This window comes from Carcharodon carcharias, chromosome 17 (assembly GCF_017639515.1).
Source record: "Carcharodon carcharias isolate sCarCar2 chromosome 17, sCarCar2.pri, whole genome shotgun sequence".
Lineage (NCBI taxonomy): Eukaryota > Metazoa > Chordata > Chondrichthyes > Lamniformes > Lamnidae > Carcharodon > Carcharodon carcharias.
The window spans coordinates 36841362-36857543 of NC_054483.1; the positions used below are offsets into that span (position 1 = coordinate 36841362).

Consider the following 16182-nt stretch of genomic DNA (forward strand, 5'->3'; position numbering starts at 1 on the left):
GAGCTTCACTGGAACATTGCAGCAGCCAAGGATGGACATGTGAGCATGAGAGCAAGATGGTGCATTGAAATGGCAAGCGACAGGGAGGTCTGGGTCATGCTTGCGAACAGACCGAAGGTGTTCCGCAAAGCGGTCACCTAGTCTGCGTTTGGTCTGTCCAACGTAGAGGAAACTGCATTGGGAGCAGCGAATGCAGTAGACTAAATTGAGGGAAGTGCAAGTGAAATGCTGCTTCACTTGAAAGGAGTGTTTGGGCCCTTGGATGGTGAGGAGGGGGGAAGTAAAGGGGCAGGTGTTGCACCTTCGGTTGCATGGGAAGGTGCCGTGGGAGGGGGTTGAGGTGCAGGGGGTGATGGAGGAGTGGACCAGGATGTCCCGGTGCAAACGATCCCTGTGGAAAGCTGCAGGGGGGTGGCGGGGTGCTGGTGGGGGTGAAGGGAAGATGTCTTCGGTGGTGACATCATGCTGGAGTTGGCAGAAATGGCAGAGGATGATCCTTTGAACGCGGAGGCTGGTGGGGTGATAAGTAAGGACAAGGGGGACCCTATCATGTTTCTGGGAGGGAGAGGAAGGTGTGAGGGCGGATGCGCGGGAGATGGGCCGGTCACAGTTGAGGGCCCTGTCAACCACCATGGGTGGAAAACCTCGGTTATGGAAGGAGGAAAACATGTCAGGAACTGTTTTGGAAAGTAGTATCATCAGAACGGAGGCAAAGGACCTGAGAGAATGGGATGGAGTCCTTACAGGAAGCGGGGTGTGAGGAGCTGTAGTCGAGGTAGCTGTGGGAGTCGGTAAGCTTGTAATGAATATTGTTGGACAGTCTATCACCAGAAATTGAGATTGAGGGGTCAAGGAAGGGAAGGGAAGTGTCAGTGATGGACCATGTGAAAATGATGGAGCGCTGGAAATTGGAAGCAAAATTAATAAATTTTTCCAGATCCAGAAGAGATCATGAAGCGGCACCGAAGCAGTCATCGATGTACCGGGGAAAGAGTTGTGGGAGGGGGCCTGAGTAGGACTGAAAGTAGTGCTGAAAACTTGTGCTCCAGAACTTGCCGAGCCCCTAGCCAAGCTGTTCCAGTATACCTACAACCTGGCATCGACCTGGCTATGTGGTGAATTGCCCAGATATGTACTGTACACAAAAAGCAGGACAAATCCAAACTTGCCATTTAGTGCGCCATCAGTCTACTCTCCATCAACAGTAAAGTGATGGAAGGTGTCATTCACTGTGCTATCAAGAAGCACTCACCAATAACCTGCTCATCAATGCTCAGTTTGGGTTCTGCCAGGGCCATTCAGCTCCTGACCTCATTACAGCTTTGGTCTAAACATGGACAAAAGAGCTGAACTCCTGAGGTAAGGTGAGAGTGACTGCCCTCGACACCAAGGCAGCATTTGACTGAGTGTGGCATCAAGGAGCCCTAGCAAAACTGGAGTCAATGGGAATTGGGGAGAGTGTGGGGAACTCTCCACTGGTTGGAGTCATAACTAGCACAAAGGAAGATGGTTGTAGTTGTTGGAGGTCAGTCACCTCAGCTCCAGGTCATTTCTGCAGGAGTTCCTCAGGTCCTAGGCCCAATCATCTTCAGCTGCTTCATCAATGACCTTCCCTCTATCATAAGGTCAGAAGTGGGATTTTGCCGATCATTGCAAAATGTTCAGCATCATTTGTGACTCTTAAGGCACTGAAGCAGTCAGTGCCCGCATGCAGGCAGACCTGGGCAACATTCAGGCTTAAGTGATAAGTGGAAAGTAACATTCATGCAACACAAGTGCCAGGCAATGACCACCAACAAGTGAGAATCTAACCATCTCTCTTTGACCTTCAATGGGATTCTCATTGTTGAATTTCCCACCTCTGTTAACAGCTTGGGAGTTACCATTGACCAGAAATTGAACTGGACTAGCCATATAAATACTGTGACTACAAGAACAGGTCAGAGGTTGGGAATAGTTTAGCAATTAACTCAACTGACTCTCCCAAGTCGGTCCATTATCTACAAGGCACAAGTCAGGAGTGTGATGGAATACTCTCCACTTGCCTGGATGAGTGCAGCTCCAAGAAGCTTGACACCATCCAGGACAAAGCAATCCCTTTGAGCAGCATCTACCAGCTTAAACATTTACTCCCTCAGCCATCTGCAGTACATACCATCTTCAAGGTGCACCACAGCAGCCTGCCAAGGCTCCTTCAACAACACTTTCCAAACCCGCAACCTCTACCACTAAAGGACAAGGGAGCAGATGCATGGGAATACCACCACCCCTCCAAGTCACTTATCATCCTGACTTAGAACTGTTTTGCCTTTCTTTCACTGTTGCTGGGTCAATAATCTACTTCCTACAACTCACTTTTAATAGCTCCTTTAACAGCATTGTGGGTATACCTAGACCACATGCATTGCAGCGATTTAAGAAAGCAGCTCACCACCACCTTCTTTAGGGCAGTTAGGAATAGGGAACACATTTTGGCCTTGCCAGCAATGCCCACTGCCCTGGAACAAATATTTTTTAAAAACTTGTGTTAGTTATAGCTTGGGCTTTGAATCCATTAATTTTTTAACACCAAAGTGGTGGGGCCTATTCCCTGTAAGTGGGTATACATTTCATAACTTTGTAGAGAGTTATATATCTGATGGATTAACAATAACCAACTTGCCTAAGCTTTCAGTAATTCATAGGTTTCTCTCTGTTCTTATGAAAGTTGTGTCCATCAACATCCTTAACTCAGGATGTTAACAAATGTCTTAGGAAAGTCCAGCATTGTGCATTGTTTGGCAGCCACACTGTCTGGACTGGCACTTTCATCTGATTCATTCAGATTTTTTAATCTTAGTACTATAGCATTTATTAAGGGCACTAAGTAAAATCTACCAAATCAAAAAAATATTTAAAATGTGCTATAGAATAAAATTACTTAAAAGGTTTTATCAAAAAATCTTTTACTCCATCTTTTTCCTTCAATTAACTGACCACACAGGTTCAAAATAATCTATAGATAACATTTTAAAACTTGATTCATATTGAATAACTATTTCAACTTACCCATCAACTGACTTCTTCCTCCAAACCAGTTTTTCTCTCTCCTCTGCCCCCTCTTTCTTTTACTCTCTCTCTTTCTCTCTCTCTCTCTCTGTCTCTTTGTTCCTTCAACTGTTGGAGGTAGAAATAAGTTGGCTTTAACTCTGACCTTGTTTTGTCCGGGTACTGCCACCACAACTGGACTGTCACCCTTCCCAGCATCATCTCTGCTCAGATCATCTTTGTGAGAAGACGCAATGACAATTCCAAGCTGTTCAAACTGCGCGATCAGTATAAATGCCACTCTCTACTGCTGTAGTCTGGAATGTCTTCCACACTCTTACACTGGTCCCCTAACCAAATAGCCTGAAATATGTTGCAGCTTCACTGTATCAGAATGTCATTTACATGGTCATTTACAGGGTATAATTCTCTCATCCTTATCACTGTGAGCAGCTTCGCAACAAAGTACATCTTTCCTGTTGTAGATTTGGAGTGTTTGGGTTTTTATTTTACTGGTGTTCAACGGGTTTATCTACACTGTGTAGCTTGTTGCAGGGTAACTTATTTCTCTAAAAGACATCTTTTTCAGCTAACCAATGTTTTCTGTTGAGCAGATTGAAAGTTACAAGCGGCTAACTCCCATGACTGTTCTGGACTCGGCCCTGGAGTCTCTGGACAATCTGCGTCCTGGTGACTGTATTGTGTGCTTCAGTAAAACCGATATCTATTCACTGAGTCGTCAAATTGAGGCTCGTGGACTGGAATGTGCAGTGATATATGGCAGTCTCCCACCTGGTAAACAACCTCTCAACTCTTTGTAATGTTATTATGTTATAGTTTGTTTATATGCTATGAATGACAGCCTGCATCAGCCTGTGCTGGCCCTTTTTGGTAGCACCAATAATTCTCTTTCCTGACGGCCCTGTAAATCTTTTCCCTTCAAGTATTTATCCAATTCTCTTTTAAATGTTACTGTTGAATCCATTTCCGCCACAGTTTTCATTCCAGATCAAAAATCACTGTTTAAGAAAAAAATTTCCTTTTCACCCCTGGTTCTTTTGGTAATGACCTTACATCTGTGTTCTCCAGTTACCAGCCCTACTGCCACTTGTTGTGAACCCCTTGGGGAACCGTAAACCAAAATAACCAAGTTTACCAAACAATGCCCAGATGACGGAATTACCAAGCAGATTTCACTTTTTGTAACTTCTACGTTAATTCTGATTCATGTTAATTTAACATGAATTAGCAGGCAAATGATACTTCAGATAAAAACTTGTATTGACCACTTAAAGTGAAATTTAACAAAGATGCACCTTGCACAGGCACCCACATCACACAACGTAAGTCAGGAGTCCTATCCGATAACAGCTTTCACTTCCGAGTTTCATGGGTACAGTTATCACCAGCAAGGCACACTTCTGTGCACTCTCTCTCCTTTGGGTCACGATAGTCCTGATGGTACAGCTTTCCAGAGTTCCTTTTCAACCAATCAATAACAACCCAGTTCACAGTTTGGCCAGTTCTGGGAAAATACTCAACTCTTTCGCTCCTGTGAGCTGCTTGCACAGCTTTTCAGGTTTTAGACCTTTTTAGCCAGCTTGCACATTGCCTGCAAGAATTCCTGTCTCCTTTTCTACCTAACTAAAAACTGACCTCTTCCTGAGAGTGATTTGCTTCTTCTTCCTGTCTTTGTCTGCTTTCTCCTTATGTTTGCATCTGTGCATCTGGTTGCCTTCACTGTCCAGCTGTCCCCTTTATATTGGCAGCCCTCCTTTGTCTGTTGCACGTCTTCTTTCATAACTTCCTTCCTGTTAGTACTGCTTCCAGGTCACATGGACCAGGATTTCATCTTAATCAAGAAAATTACAATTGATCCCTATACAATTGATGCAAACTCTTTAAGTACTTATCAAACATTCTTAAAAACAATTACAGATTCCACAGGCATTTTAAAGAAATTACAAATTTATCTTACTGTACTGCTTCCAGCTCAAATATAGTCATACTTGGAATAGTTTCTCTTTATTTACTATTTCAAAACTGTAAATGATTTTAATCTCCTCTTAACTTTCCCTGTTTTAAGGAGAACAAGCCAGGTTCTCCAGTCTTGCGACGTAACTGAAGCCCCTCATCTCTGTTACCGCCCTGATGAATTTCCTCTGTATCCTCAGCATGATCAACTTTATGGCCAGTGAATCATTTTGAAGTGTAGTCACTGATTTGTAGGTAAAACAATCCATTATATCTTACAAAGTATTAGCTTCGCTCTTTATCACTAGCGTATTGTCTCTGTACCATGAGCAGCAAAGGTGATGGGATACTATATGCGCATAAATTTTTGTGTGTTTATGTAAGTTATTATATGCACACAATATGCCAAGCGTTTAATATATCTAATATAAATTACATTGGTAGATGATACTTCATTAAAAATTCATAAGTACCTACAATAGCTGTTGCATTTCTATAGCATCTTTCAAGACCTCCGGACGTGTGTAACTACCTTATAGCCATTTTTGAAGTGTTATAGAAATACAACAATTAATTTCCACTTAGCAAACTCCCATTCTTTGAATCATGTCAACAGATCTTTGACATGCACCTGATGGAGTATGGCCTTGTCGCACACAACAAAATTGCTCTTTTATAGTAAGAACATATATTTCAGTGATTTCACAACAGTGAAGCAGATCTATTTTCTGAATTTTCTTATTTTTTCATAACAGAAACCTCTATGTTTTAAATCACATGTTTTGCAGTCTCATCAAGAATTTAACCACAGTTTTTGTACTTGTTAATACCACATTGAAGTTATATTTTAATGGCCTTGGTCACTCTTGAAAACCTGGGCTCGGTTTTGATATTTTTTCAATTGTGCAGTGCACCCAGATCCTAGGTTGTAGCATGACCATTTGGTCAGCTTAACGGTTTGTTGGCAGTTAGAATATAGGAATATCTTTGTTGCTTAGAGCTGAATAGAGGGAGGAGAGGGGTCAGGGCAAGATGATGTTTGCTACCAAATTCTGGATCCTTCCTCTGCCCCTGCCCCTGCCCCCCAAAGCCCCTCCCCACCCCACCCAAGCTTTGAGCCTTTCTCCCCCACAACAAACACCTCCAAACTCTAGACCTTTCCCCAAAACCCCCTCCAAACTCTGGGCCCTTCCCTCCCAAACTCTGGGCCGTTTCCTCCCGCCTCGAAACTCTGTGCTCTCCTCTTACCCCACCCCCTTCAAACTCCTCTAGGCTCTTCTCACCCTACCTCCCCCCCTCCCAAAACCAAGCTCAGGGCCCTTCCTCCCATCCCCCAACACCGTCCCTACCTGAACTCCGAGCCCTTCCACTCACCTGAAGACTCCAGAACTCCTGGCCCCCCCACCCCACAACCACCCCCAAACTCTAAGCTAGTCCAATGATGACCATGAAACCATTGTCGATTGTTGTAAGAACCCATCTGGTTCACTAATGCCCTTTAGGAAAGGAATTTAGTCGTCCTTACCTGGCCTGCCCTACATCTAAACCCAGACCCACAGTCATGTGTGGCTGACTCTAATTAACCCTCTTAAATAGCCCAGAAAGCTACTCAGTTGTATTAAACTGCTGCAAATTCAAAAAGAAATGAAACCTGTCAGACCACCCCAGCATTGACCTAGGCACCAAAAATGACAACAGCCAACCCAGCCCTGTCACCTGTCAATGCTGCAAAGCCCTCAAGAACACCTGGAGACTTGTGCCAAAATTGAGAGAGCTAGTCTAGTTGAGCAACAGCCTGACATGGCCTTACTCACGGAATCATACCTTACAGACAATGTCCCACATGCCACCACCACCGTCTGTGGGTATGTCCTATCCCACTGAGAGATGGCAACACAGCGGTATATAGTTGGGAGGGAGTTGCCATGGGAGTCCTCAACATTGACTCTGGACCCTATGAAGTATCAGGTCAAACATGGGTAAGGAAACCTCCTGCTGGTTACACTTACTGTCTCCCTCAGCTAATGATTCAGTCCTCCTTCATGTTAAACGCCACTTGGAAGAAACACTGAGGTGAAGGCAGCAGAATGTACTCGGGTTGACCACTTCAATGTCCATCACCAAGAGCCACTTGGTAGCACCACTATGGACCAAGATGGCCAAAAATTTGGGATGTTTTGCGCAGTTGTACAGGGCGTTGGTGAGACTACATATAGAGTATTGTGTATAGTTTTGGTATCCTTATTTAAATATATAAGTGCTTTAGCAACAGTTCAGAGAATGTTCACTCGCCTAATACTTGGGATGGTGGGGTTATCTTATGAGAGAAGTTTGGATAGGTTGGGCCTGTATCCATTGGAGTTTAGAAGATTGAGAAGGTGATCTTATTGAAATATTTAAGACCCTGAGGGACTTGACAGGGCGGATGCTAAAAGGATGTTTCCTCATTTGGCAGAGACTAGAACTAGGGGACACAGTTCAACAATAAGGGGTCCCCCATTTAAGGTGGAGAGTCGAAGAAATTTTTTTCTGAGAGTCATGAGTCTTTGGAACTCTCTTCCCCAGAGAGTGGTGGAGGCCGGGTCAGTGAATATTTTTAAGGCAGGGGTAGATTCTTGACTAACATGGGAGTCAAAAGTTATTGGGGGAAGGTGGAATGTTGGAGCTAAGGCCACAATCAGATCAGCCATGATCTTACTGAATGGTGGAGCAGGCTTGTGGGGCCGAATGACCGAGAGAAGGACTCTGGGACAGGCAGTCAGCAGTACCTAGAGGAGCCGAGAGTTGAAAAGGAGTGCGAGAGGAGCCGAGAGTTGAAAAGGAGTGCGAGAGGAGCCGAGAGTTGAAAAGGAGTGCGAGAGGAGCCGAGAGTTGCAAAGGGGCGCGAGAGGAGCCGAGAGTTGCAAAGGGGCGCGAGAGGAGCCAGGAGTTGCAAAGGGGCGCGAGAGGAGCCGGGAGTTGCAAAGGGGCGCGAGAGGAGCCGGGAGTTGAAAAGGGGCACGAGAGGAGCCGAGAGTTGAAGAGGAGCGCGAGAGGAGCCGGGAGTTGAAGAGGAGCGCGAGAGGAGCCGGGAGTTGAAGAGGAGCGCGAGAGGAGCCGGGAGTTGAAGAGGAGCGCGAGAGGAGCCGGGAGTTGAAGAGGAGCGCGAGAGGAGCCGGGAGTTGAAGAGGAGCGCGAGAGGAGCCGGGAGTTGAAGAGGAGCGCGAGAGGAGCCGGGAGTTGAAGAGGAGCGCGAGAGGCGCCGGGAGTTGAAGAGGAGCGCGAGAGGAGCCGGGAGTTGAAGAGGAGCGCGAGAGGAGCCGGGAGTTGAAGAGGAGCGCGAGAGGAGCCGGGAGTTGAAGAGGAGCGCGAGAGGAGCCGGGAGTTGAAGAGCGCGAGAGTTGAAGAGGAGCGCGAGAGGAGCCGGGAGTTGAAGAGGAGCGTGGGGTGGGGGGGGGAGGGGAGTTGAAGAGGAGCCGGGAGTTGAAGAGGAGCACGAGAGGAGCCAAGAGTTGAAGAGGAGCACGAGAGGAGCCGAGGGTTGAAGAGGAGCCGGGAGTTGAAAAGGAGCGCAGGGTCGGGGGGAGGGGAGTTGAAGAGGAACTGAGAGAGCAGGGGTGACTGAGGGAGTTCGGTGAGGAGGGAACGAGGTGATCCTTTGAGTCCCATGAATACGGCCAGGTAAGCATTTACTACTTTTATTGCTTATAGTTTTAAGGTCTTATTTTGTGGTTCATCATTTGTAGGGGCTATATTCTGTAGCAATGAGGAGCAGGCAAGAAAGGCCCTAGAGTAATTGATATGATTTGATATTAAGTATCTTCCAAAAGGTTTAATTCAATTTAAAGTGCTAAGTCATGGCAGGAGAAGCTCAAAGCCGTGGTGTGCTCCTCCTGCTCCATGTGGGAAGCTGGGAACGTTTCCAGTGCCCGGGGCCATCATGTGTGCAGGAAGTGTTTCCAGCTGCAGCTCCTGGAAGCCTGGGTTTCAGAGCTGGAGCAGTGGCTGGGGACACTGTGGAGCATCCGCGAGGCAGAGAGTATCGTGGATAGCATGTATAGAGAGGTGGTCACACCGCAGGCTAAGAGTCCACAGGCAGGAAAGAAATGGGTGACCACCAGGCAAAGCAAGAGGACTAGGCAGGCAGTGCAGGAATCTCCTGTGGCTATTCCCCTGCAAAACAATTATACCGCTTTGGATACTGTTGAGGGGAATGGCCTCTCAGGAGAAAGTAGCAAAAGCCAAATTCGTTGCACCGCGGTTGGCTCTGCTGCACAGGGGAGGAGTAAAAAGTATGGGAATGCAATAGTTATAGAGGATTCAGTTGTAATGGGAATAGATAGGCATTTCTGTGGCCGCAAACGAGACTCCAGGGTGGTATGTTGCCTCCCTGGTGCTAGGTCAAGGGAGCCTCAGAGCGGCTAGAGGACATTCTGAAGGGGGAGGGTGAACAGCCAGTGGTCGTGGTACACATTGGTACAGGCGACATAGGTAAAAAAAGGGATGAAGTCCTAAAAGCAGAATATTGGGAGTTAGGAAGTAAGTTGAAAGGTAGGACGTCAAAGGTAGCAATCTCAGGATTACTACTAGTGCCATGTGCCAGTCAGCGTAGAAATAGCAGGATATATCAGATGAATACATGGCTGAAGAGATGGTGTGAAGGGAAGGGTTTCAGATTCCTGGGACATTGGGACCGGTTCTGGGTGAGGTGGGACCAGTACAAACTGGATGGGTTACATCTGGGCAGGACCGGGACTGATGTCCTCGGGTGAACGTTTGCTAGAGTAGTTGGGGAGGGTTTAAACGAAAATGGCAGGGGGATGGGAACCTATGCAAGGAGTCAGAGGAAGGGGAATCAAAGACAAGAACAAAAGACAGAAAGCAGAATAAGAAAATTGAAAGAGAAATCAAGGGCAAGAATCAAACGGCCTTAGTGAAAAATAGTGGGAATGGGACAAGTAATGTTAAAAAGACAAGCCTTAAGGCTTTGTGCCTTAAAGCGAGGAGCATTCGCAATGAAGTGGATGAATTGACCGCGCAAATAGATGTAAACAGGTATGATATAGTCGGGATTACGGAGACATAGCTGCAGGGTGACCAGGGATGGGAACTGAACATCCAGGGGTATTCAGTATTTAGCAAGGACAGACAAAAAGGAAAAGATGATGGAGTTGCATTGCTGATTAAAGAGGAAATTAACATAATGGTGAGGAAAGATATTAGCTCCAAAGATGTGGAATCTGTATGGGTAGAGCTGAGAAACAGTAAGGGGCAAAAAACATTTGTAGGGGTTGTATATAGATCCCCAAACTGTAGTGGTGATGTTGGGAATGGCATTAACAGGAAATTAGAGACAAGACACGTGTAATAAAGGAACATCTGTAATTATGGGTGACTTTAATATGCATATAGTTTGGGCAAATCAAATTAGTAACAATATCGTAGAGGAGGAATTCCTGGAGTGTATACGGGATGTTTTTCTGGACCAATACATTGAGGAACCAATGAGAGAACAGGCCATCCTCGACTGGGTATTGTGTAATGAGAAAGGAATAATTGGCAATCTGGCTGTGCGAGGCCCCTTGGGGATGAGCGACCATAATATGATAGAATTCTTCATCAAGATGGAGAGTGACGTAGTTAATTCTGAGACTTGGGTCCTGAATCTTAATAAAGGAAACTATGATGGTATGAGGAGCGAGTTGGGTATGATGGATTGCGAAACGTTCCTCAAAGGGATGACGGTGGATAGGCAATGGCAAACATTCAAAGAGCGCATGGGTGAACTACAACAAATGTATATTCCTGTCTGGCGCAAAAGCAAAACAGGAAAGGTGGCCAAACCATGGCTTACAAGGGAAATTAGCGATAGTATTAGATGCAAGGAAGACGCATACAAATTGGCCAGAAAAAACAACAGACCTGAGGATTGGGAGCAGTTTAGAATTCAGCAAAGGAGGACCAAGGAATTGATTAAGAAGGGAAAAATAAAGTACGAGAATAAGCTTGCAGGGAACGTAAAAACTGACTGTTAAAGTTTCTATAGGTATGTGAAGAGAAAAATATTGGTGAAGACAAATGTAGGTCCCTAACAGTCAGAAACAGGTGAATTTACAATGGGAAACAAAGAAATGGCTGACCAACTAAATACATACTTTGGTTCTGTCTTCACAAAGGAGGACACTAATAACATACCAGAAATGTTGGGGAACACAGGGTTTAGTGAGAGGGAGGAACTGAAAGAAATCAGTATTAGCAGGGAAATGGTGTTGGGGAAATTGATGGGATTGAAGGCCGATAAATCCCCGGGGCCTGATAATCTAAGGAAGTGGCCCTAAAAATAGTGGATGCATTGGTGGTCATCTTCCGAGATTCTATAGGCTCTGGAACAGTTTCTACAGATTGGAGGGTAGCTGATGTAACCCCACTATTTAAAAAGGGAGGCAGAGAGAAAACAGGGAATTATAGACCAGTCAGCCTGACGTCGGTACTGGAGAAAATTCTCGAGTCCATTATAAAAGATTTAACAGTTGATCATGTGGAAAGCTGTGGCAGAATCGGACAGAGCCAGCGTGGATTTATGAAAGGGAAATCATGCTTGACAAATCTACTGGAATTTTTCGAGGATGTAACTAGTGGAGTTGATGAGGGGGAGCCAGTGGATGTGGTTTATTTGGACTTTCAGAAGGCTTTCCACAAGGTCCCACAAAAGAGATTGGCATGTAAAATTAAAGTGCATGGGATTGGGGGCAGTGTATTGAGATGGATAGAAAACTGCTTGGCAGACAGGAAACAAAGAGTAGGAATAAACAGGTCTTTTTCCAAATGGCAGGCGGTGACTAGTGGGGTACCGCAGGAATCAGTGCTGGGACCCAAGTTATTCATGATTTAAATGAGGGAATTAAATGTAATATCTCTAAATTTGCAGATGACACAAAGCTGGGTGGGAGGGTGAGCGGTGAGGAGGATGCAGAGATGCTTCAGTGTGATTTGGACCAGCTGACTGAGTGGGCAAATGCATGGCAGATGCAGTATAATGTGGATAAATGTGAGGTTATCCATTTTGGTAGCAAAAACAGGAAGGCAGATTATTACCTGAATGGCTAAAAATTGAGAGAGGGGAATGTGCAACAAGATCTGGGTGTCCTTGTACACCAATCGCTGAAGGTAAGCGTCCAGGTGCAGCATGTAGTAAAGAAGGCAAGTAGTATGTTGGCCTTCATAGCCAGATGATTCGAGTACAAGAACAGGGATGTCTTGCTGCAATTATAAGGGCCTTGGTGAGACCGCACCTGGAATATTGTGTGCTGTTTTGGTTTCCTTATCTGAGGAAGAATGTACTTGCTATAGAGGGAGTGCAGCAAAGTTTTACCCAACTGATTCCTGGGATGGCGGGTCTGACATATGAGGAGAGATTGAGTTGATTAGGATTTTTTCGCTGGAGTTCAGAAGAATGAGGGGGTATCTCATAGAAACCTTATCTCAGTCCCAGAACATCGCTGCAGGAGTTCCTCAGGATAGTCTCCCAGGCTCAACCATCTTAAACTGTTATTATCAATGACTTTCCCTCCATCATAAGGTCAGAAGTGGGGACGTTCGCTGATAATGCAATGTTCAGTACCAGCCTCGAACCCTCGGATACTGAAGCAGTCCGTGTCCAAATGCAGCAAACCCTGGACAATATCTAGGCTTGGGCTGACAAGTGGCAAGAAACGTCATACAAGTGCCAGGCAATGACCACCTCTAACAAGAGAGAATCTAACCATCACCCCTTGATGTTCATTGACATTCCCATTGCCAATATCCTGGGTGTTACCATTGACCAGAAACTGAACTGGACCGGCCATATAAATACTGTGGCTATAAGAGCAGGTCAGAGGCTTGGAATCCTGCGGTGAGTAACTCACCTCCTGACTCCCCAAACCTGTCTATCATCTACAAGGCACAAGTCAGGAGTGTGATGGAATACTTCCCACTTGCCTGGATGAATGCAGCTCCAACAACACTCAAGAAGCTCAACAGTGTCCAGGACAAAGCAGCTCGCTTGATTGGCATCCCATCCACAAACATTCACAGTAGCAGCAGTGTATACCATCTACAAGATGCACTGCAGGAACTCACCGACGCTCCTTAGACAGCACCTTTCAAACTCGTGACCTCTACCCCCAAAAAGGACAAGGGCAGCAGACAAATGGGAACATCACTGCCTGCAAGTTCCCCTCCAAGTAAATTTTTACCACACTGACTTGTCTTTCCTTCACTGTCGTTAGGTCAAAAATCCTGGAACTCCCTTCCTAACAGCACTGTGGGTGTATCTACACCACATGGACTGCATTGGTTCAATAAGGCAGCTCACCACCACTTTCTCAAGGGCAGTTAAGGATGGTCAATAAATGCTGGCCTAACCAGTGACACCCACATCCCATAAACAAGTTAGGAAAAATACTCATGGGGCCTAACCCCTCTCCCCAAACTCTCGTCCCTACTCTTCCCCAAAAGTCCAGGCCCTCCCTTCAAAACATCTGGCACAGCTGCCAGAGTTTACAAAGCTGAATTGTCCCAAGTGCTGCTCCGCTCCCCTTTCCTCTTTCGTGTGAAAAACAAGACATTTGCTACCATCTTGGGAATCTTACTGTGTACTCTCAGAATGAGAAATGGGAAGGTGTAGAAATTCAATATATTGGTCAAGGATTATGTATAACATGTATAAACATCACTCACTCATAGTTTTTGGAAAATAATGGCAGGGTTGTTAAGCTCAATCTCCATTGCAGCAGTAAAAATCTCGGAAAAATAGGATCAGACTTGGTTTTAATTAAGCCTCTGTTCAAAGACTGGCAGAAATCGGGAAAACTTGTTGATACCAAGGTACTGGTTGAGCAAATATTGCTCATGAATTGACCTTTAGTTGGGAATGCTTTGAAACTTCAGTACATCCTGCATTTAAACAATCTCGAGTATCCCTGGATTTTTACTCAGAATAGGGTTGTTTGAGGTAGTCAAGCATGTTAAACTGACTTGGGCTCAAAGCACTTTCTCGATGTGGAAGAGACCACAGCATTTCAGACTGGAGCAGTGCAACAAGAGATTTATTATTAAAATGAAGGCACACGACATTTCAGAAAATGTTGCACCTTTCTTTCTGTTTGTACCTGTCTTTCACCCATGCTGTCAGCGCTGAAAGAGTTGAGCGTGTAACAATCAATAAAACCCAGGTGACAAATCTTTTATTTGCTTTCAAAATTCAGCTCATTTTTTGTTATTTTAAAGAACTAAACGAGGATGAAAAAGGTGAAACTTTCCCCTGCTGTGGGCGAACCAGATTGGAAGGAATAGTCAGTACTAAGGAGGATTGCAACAAATTACAGGAGGGCAAGCTTGCAGAGTGGGCAAACAATTGACAAATAAAGTTCAACACGCATAAATGTGAGATAGGACATTTTGATAGGAAGAATAAGGAGGTCATTTAATACTTGGAAGATGCAAGTCTAGGTGGGGTGAAGGAAAAAATAATCACAAAGTTGCGGCACAGGTTAGTAAGGTCATTTTAAAAAAAAGCAAACCAAGCACTAGTTTTTATTTTTAGGGCAGTTATGCTAAACCTATATCAAATCACACAAGGGCATTGCGTGTAATTCTGATCACCATGTTATGCAAAGGACGTGGAGGCACCAAAGAGGGTGCAGAGAAAATTTACGAAGATGATACCAGAAATGTGAGAGTAAATGTCAGGGAGGGATTGAAAGGCTTTTCTCTTGAAAAGAAAGCTGAGGGGCGAACTAATCAAGGTCTGTAAAATTATGACAAATTTGATAGAGTAGATACAGAAAGAATCTTTCCTCTTGTGGGGAAGGATCTAGACAAGCATATGAGGGAGAAAGGGTAAAGATGGCCATGGTGATAGATCTCCAGAAGAAAAGATGGGAAGAGGCTCGAGTGGAACATAAACAGCTCTTCAGGGGTGGTGTCAGATGTGTCACAAAAACAATCCAATCAGGTGGGATGGAACAAGTTTGTTGAACGTAAATGAAGTGTAGCTTAAATGTTACACGTGTGCTATGGTATTTACAATACACCAAAGCTGTAACGTAATACCCTGTGATACTGATGGAGAGCCAGAACACACTTTTATTCTGTGTAATGTACAATTTTTCAGACACTCTGATTTACAGTCATTGAATTGAAATGGATTCTATATCACCTGGTGTTCTGGAAACATTGTCAATCCTCTCGGTTTCATCTTACATCATATTTTCATTGATAAAAGCATTGGCTTTGGTTCTCATGTGTTTATTTAACTAATGATTTTTTAATACTTTTCTTTAAAGTCCAGAATCCATAGGAAGATGGTGGGAAAGAATGTTCCAGGTAGCAAGCAAGCATTGCTAACTGGAGGGGCTCAGGGTGATGTGGTTCAGTAATGCTGAGAGGATCACTTTGGATTGCAAAGACTAGAGTGTCTTTGGCAGAGTGTGGAGGAAGCCGAATGCTGTTTGGGATGTGGAAATAAATGGGCTGTTCCTGGGCTCTCTGTATTGGGGTGGGAATATGGGGAGTGGAGTGTAGAGGATGAGGTTTGTTGAGATCTGCAAGTTCATGCAAAGGTAATCTGGGGCTGAAGCATTAGAGTGGGAGTTAGGTTGGAGGGGAAAGAGTGGGGGCAGTTTGTTGGGGATGAGAAATAGTCAGAGGGGAAGGGATTGGTGGCCATAATGTGTGACTCTGTAGGACTCAGTGCTTGGACTGTTTTTCATACTTGCTTTGAGTTCTTCTTGAAAGCACTTAGTGCCATTAGTCATGTACAGAAGCAGGCTCTCAGATCACAGGTGAAAGTGCACAAAGGCAATTTTCTCATGTGTGAGTCAATTAGTGGGGAAGGACATGACGGGGGACAGTGGGCTGGGAGGTGCGGTAAAGAGAGGACGGAATTGAAATTATATTCATATAGCATCCATCCCAAAGTGCTTTACAGCTAATGAAGTATTGTGTCAATCTTGTAATATAGAAGTGCGGCAACCAATCTGCACAGAAGGTCCCACAAACAACAATGTGACAAAAATCCTAGTGATAGCAGAGGAAGGTTAAAAATTGCTCAGGACATGGGGATAATGTGGTGTCATGGGATCTTTTATGTTCACCTGAGAGCAGACTTGGTTTAATATCTTGACTGCAAGACAGCCCTCCTTCAGTACTACACTGGAG

The 16182-nt window shown here is 45.0% G+C and overlaps 1 protein-coding gene across 2 annotated transcripts in view; it reads left to right on the forward strand.

The window, feature by feature from the left end:
• Nucleotides 1–16182, forward strand: part of supv3l1 (SUV3-like helicase) — a 57971-nt gene that overhangs the window by 18614 nt on the left and 23175 nt on the right. For both annotated transcript variants that reach the window (XM_041210459.1, XM_041210460.1), the window contains one exon: nt 3642–3822. In XM_041210459.1, the coding sequence (XP_041066393.1) occupies nt 3642–3822 (181 nt within the window). The remainder of the gene's footprint in view (nt 1–3641; nt 3823–16182) is intronic.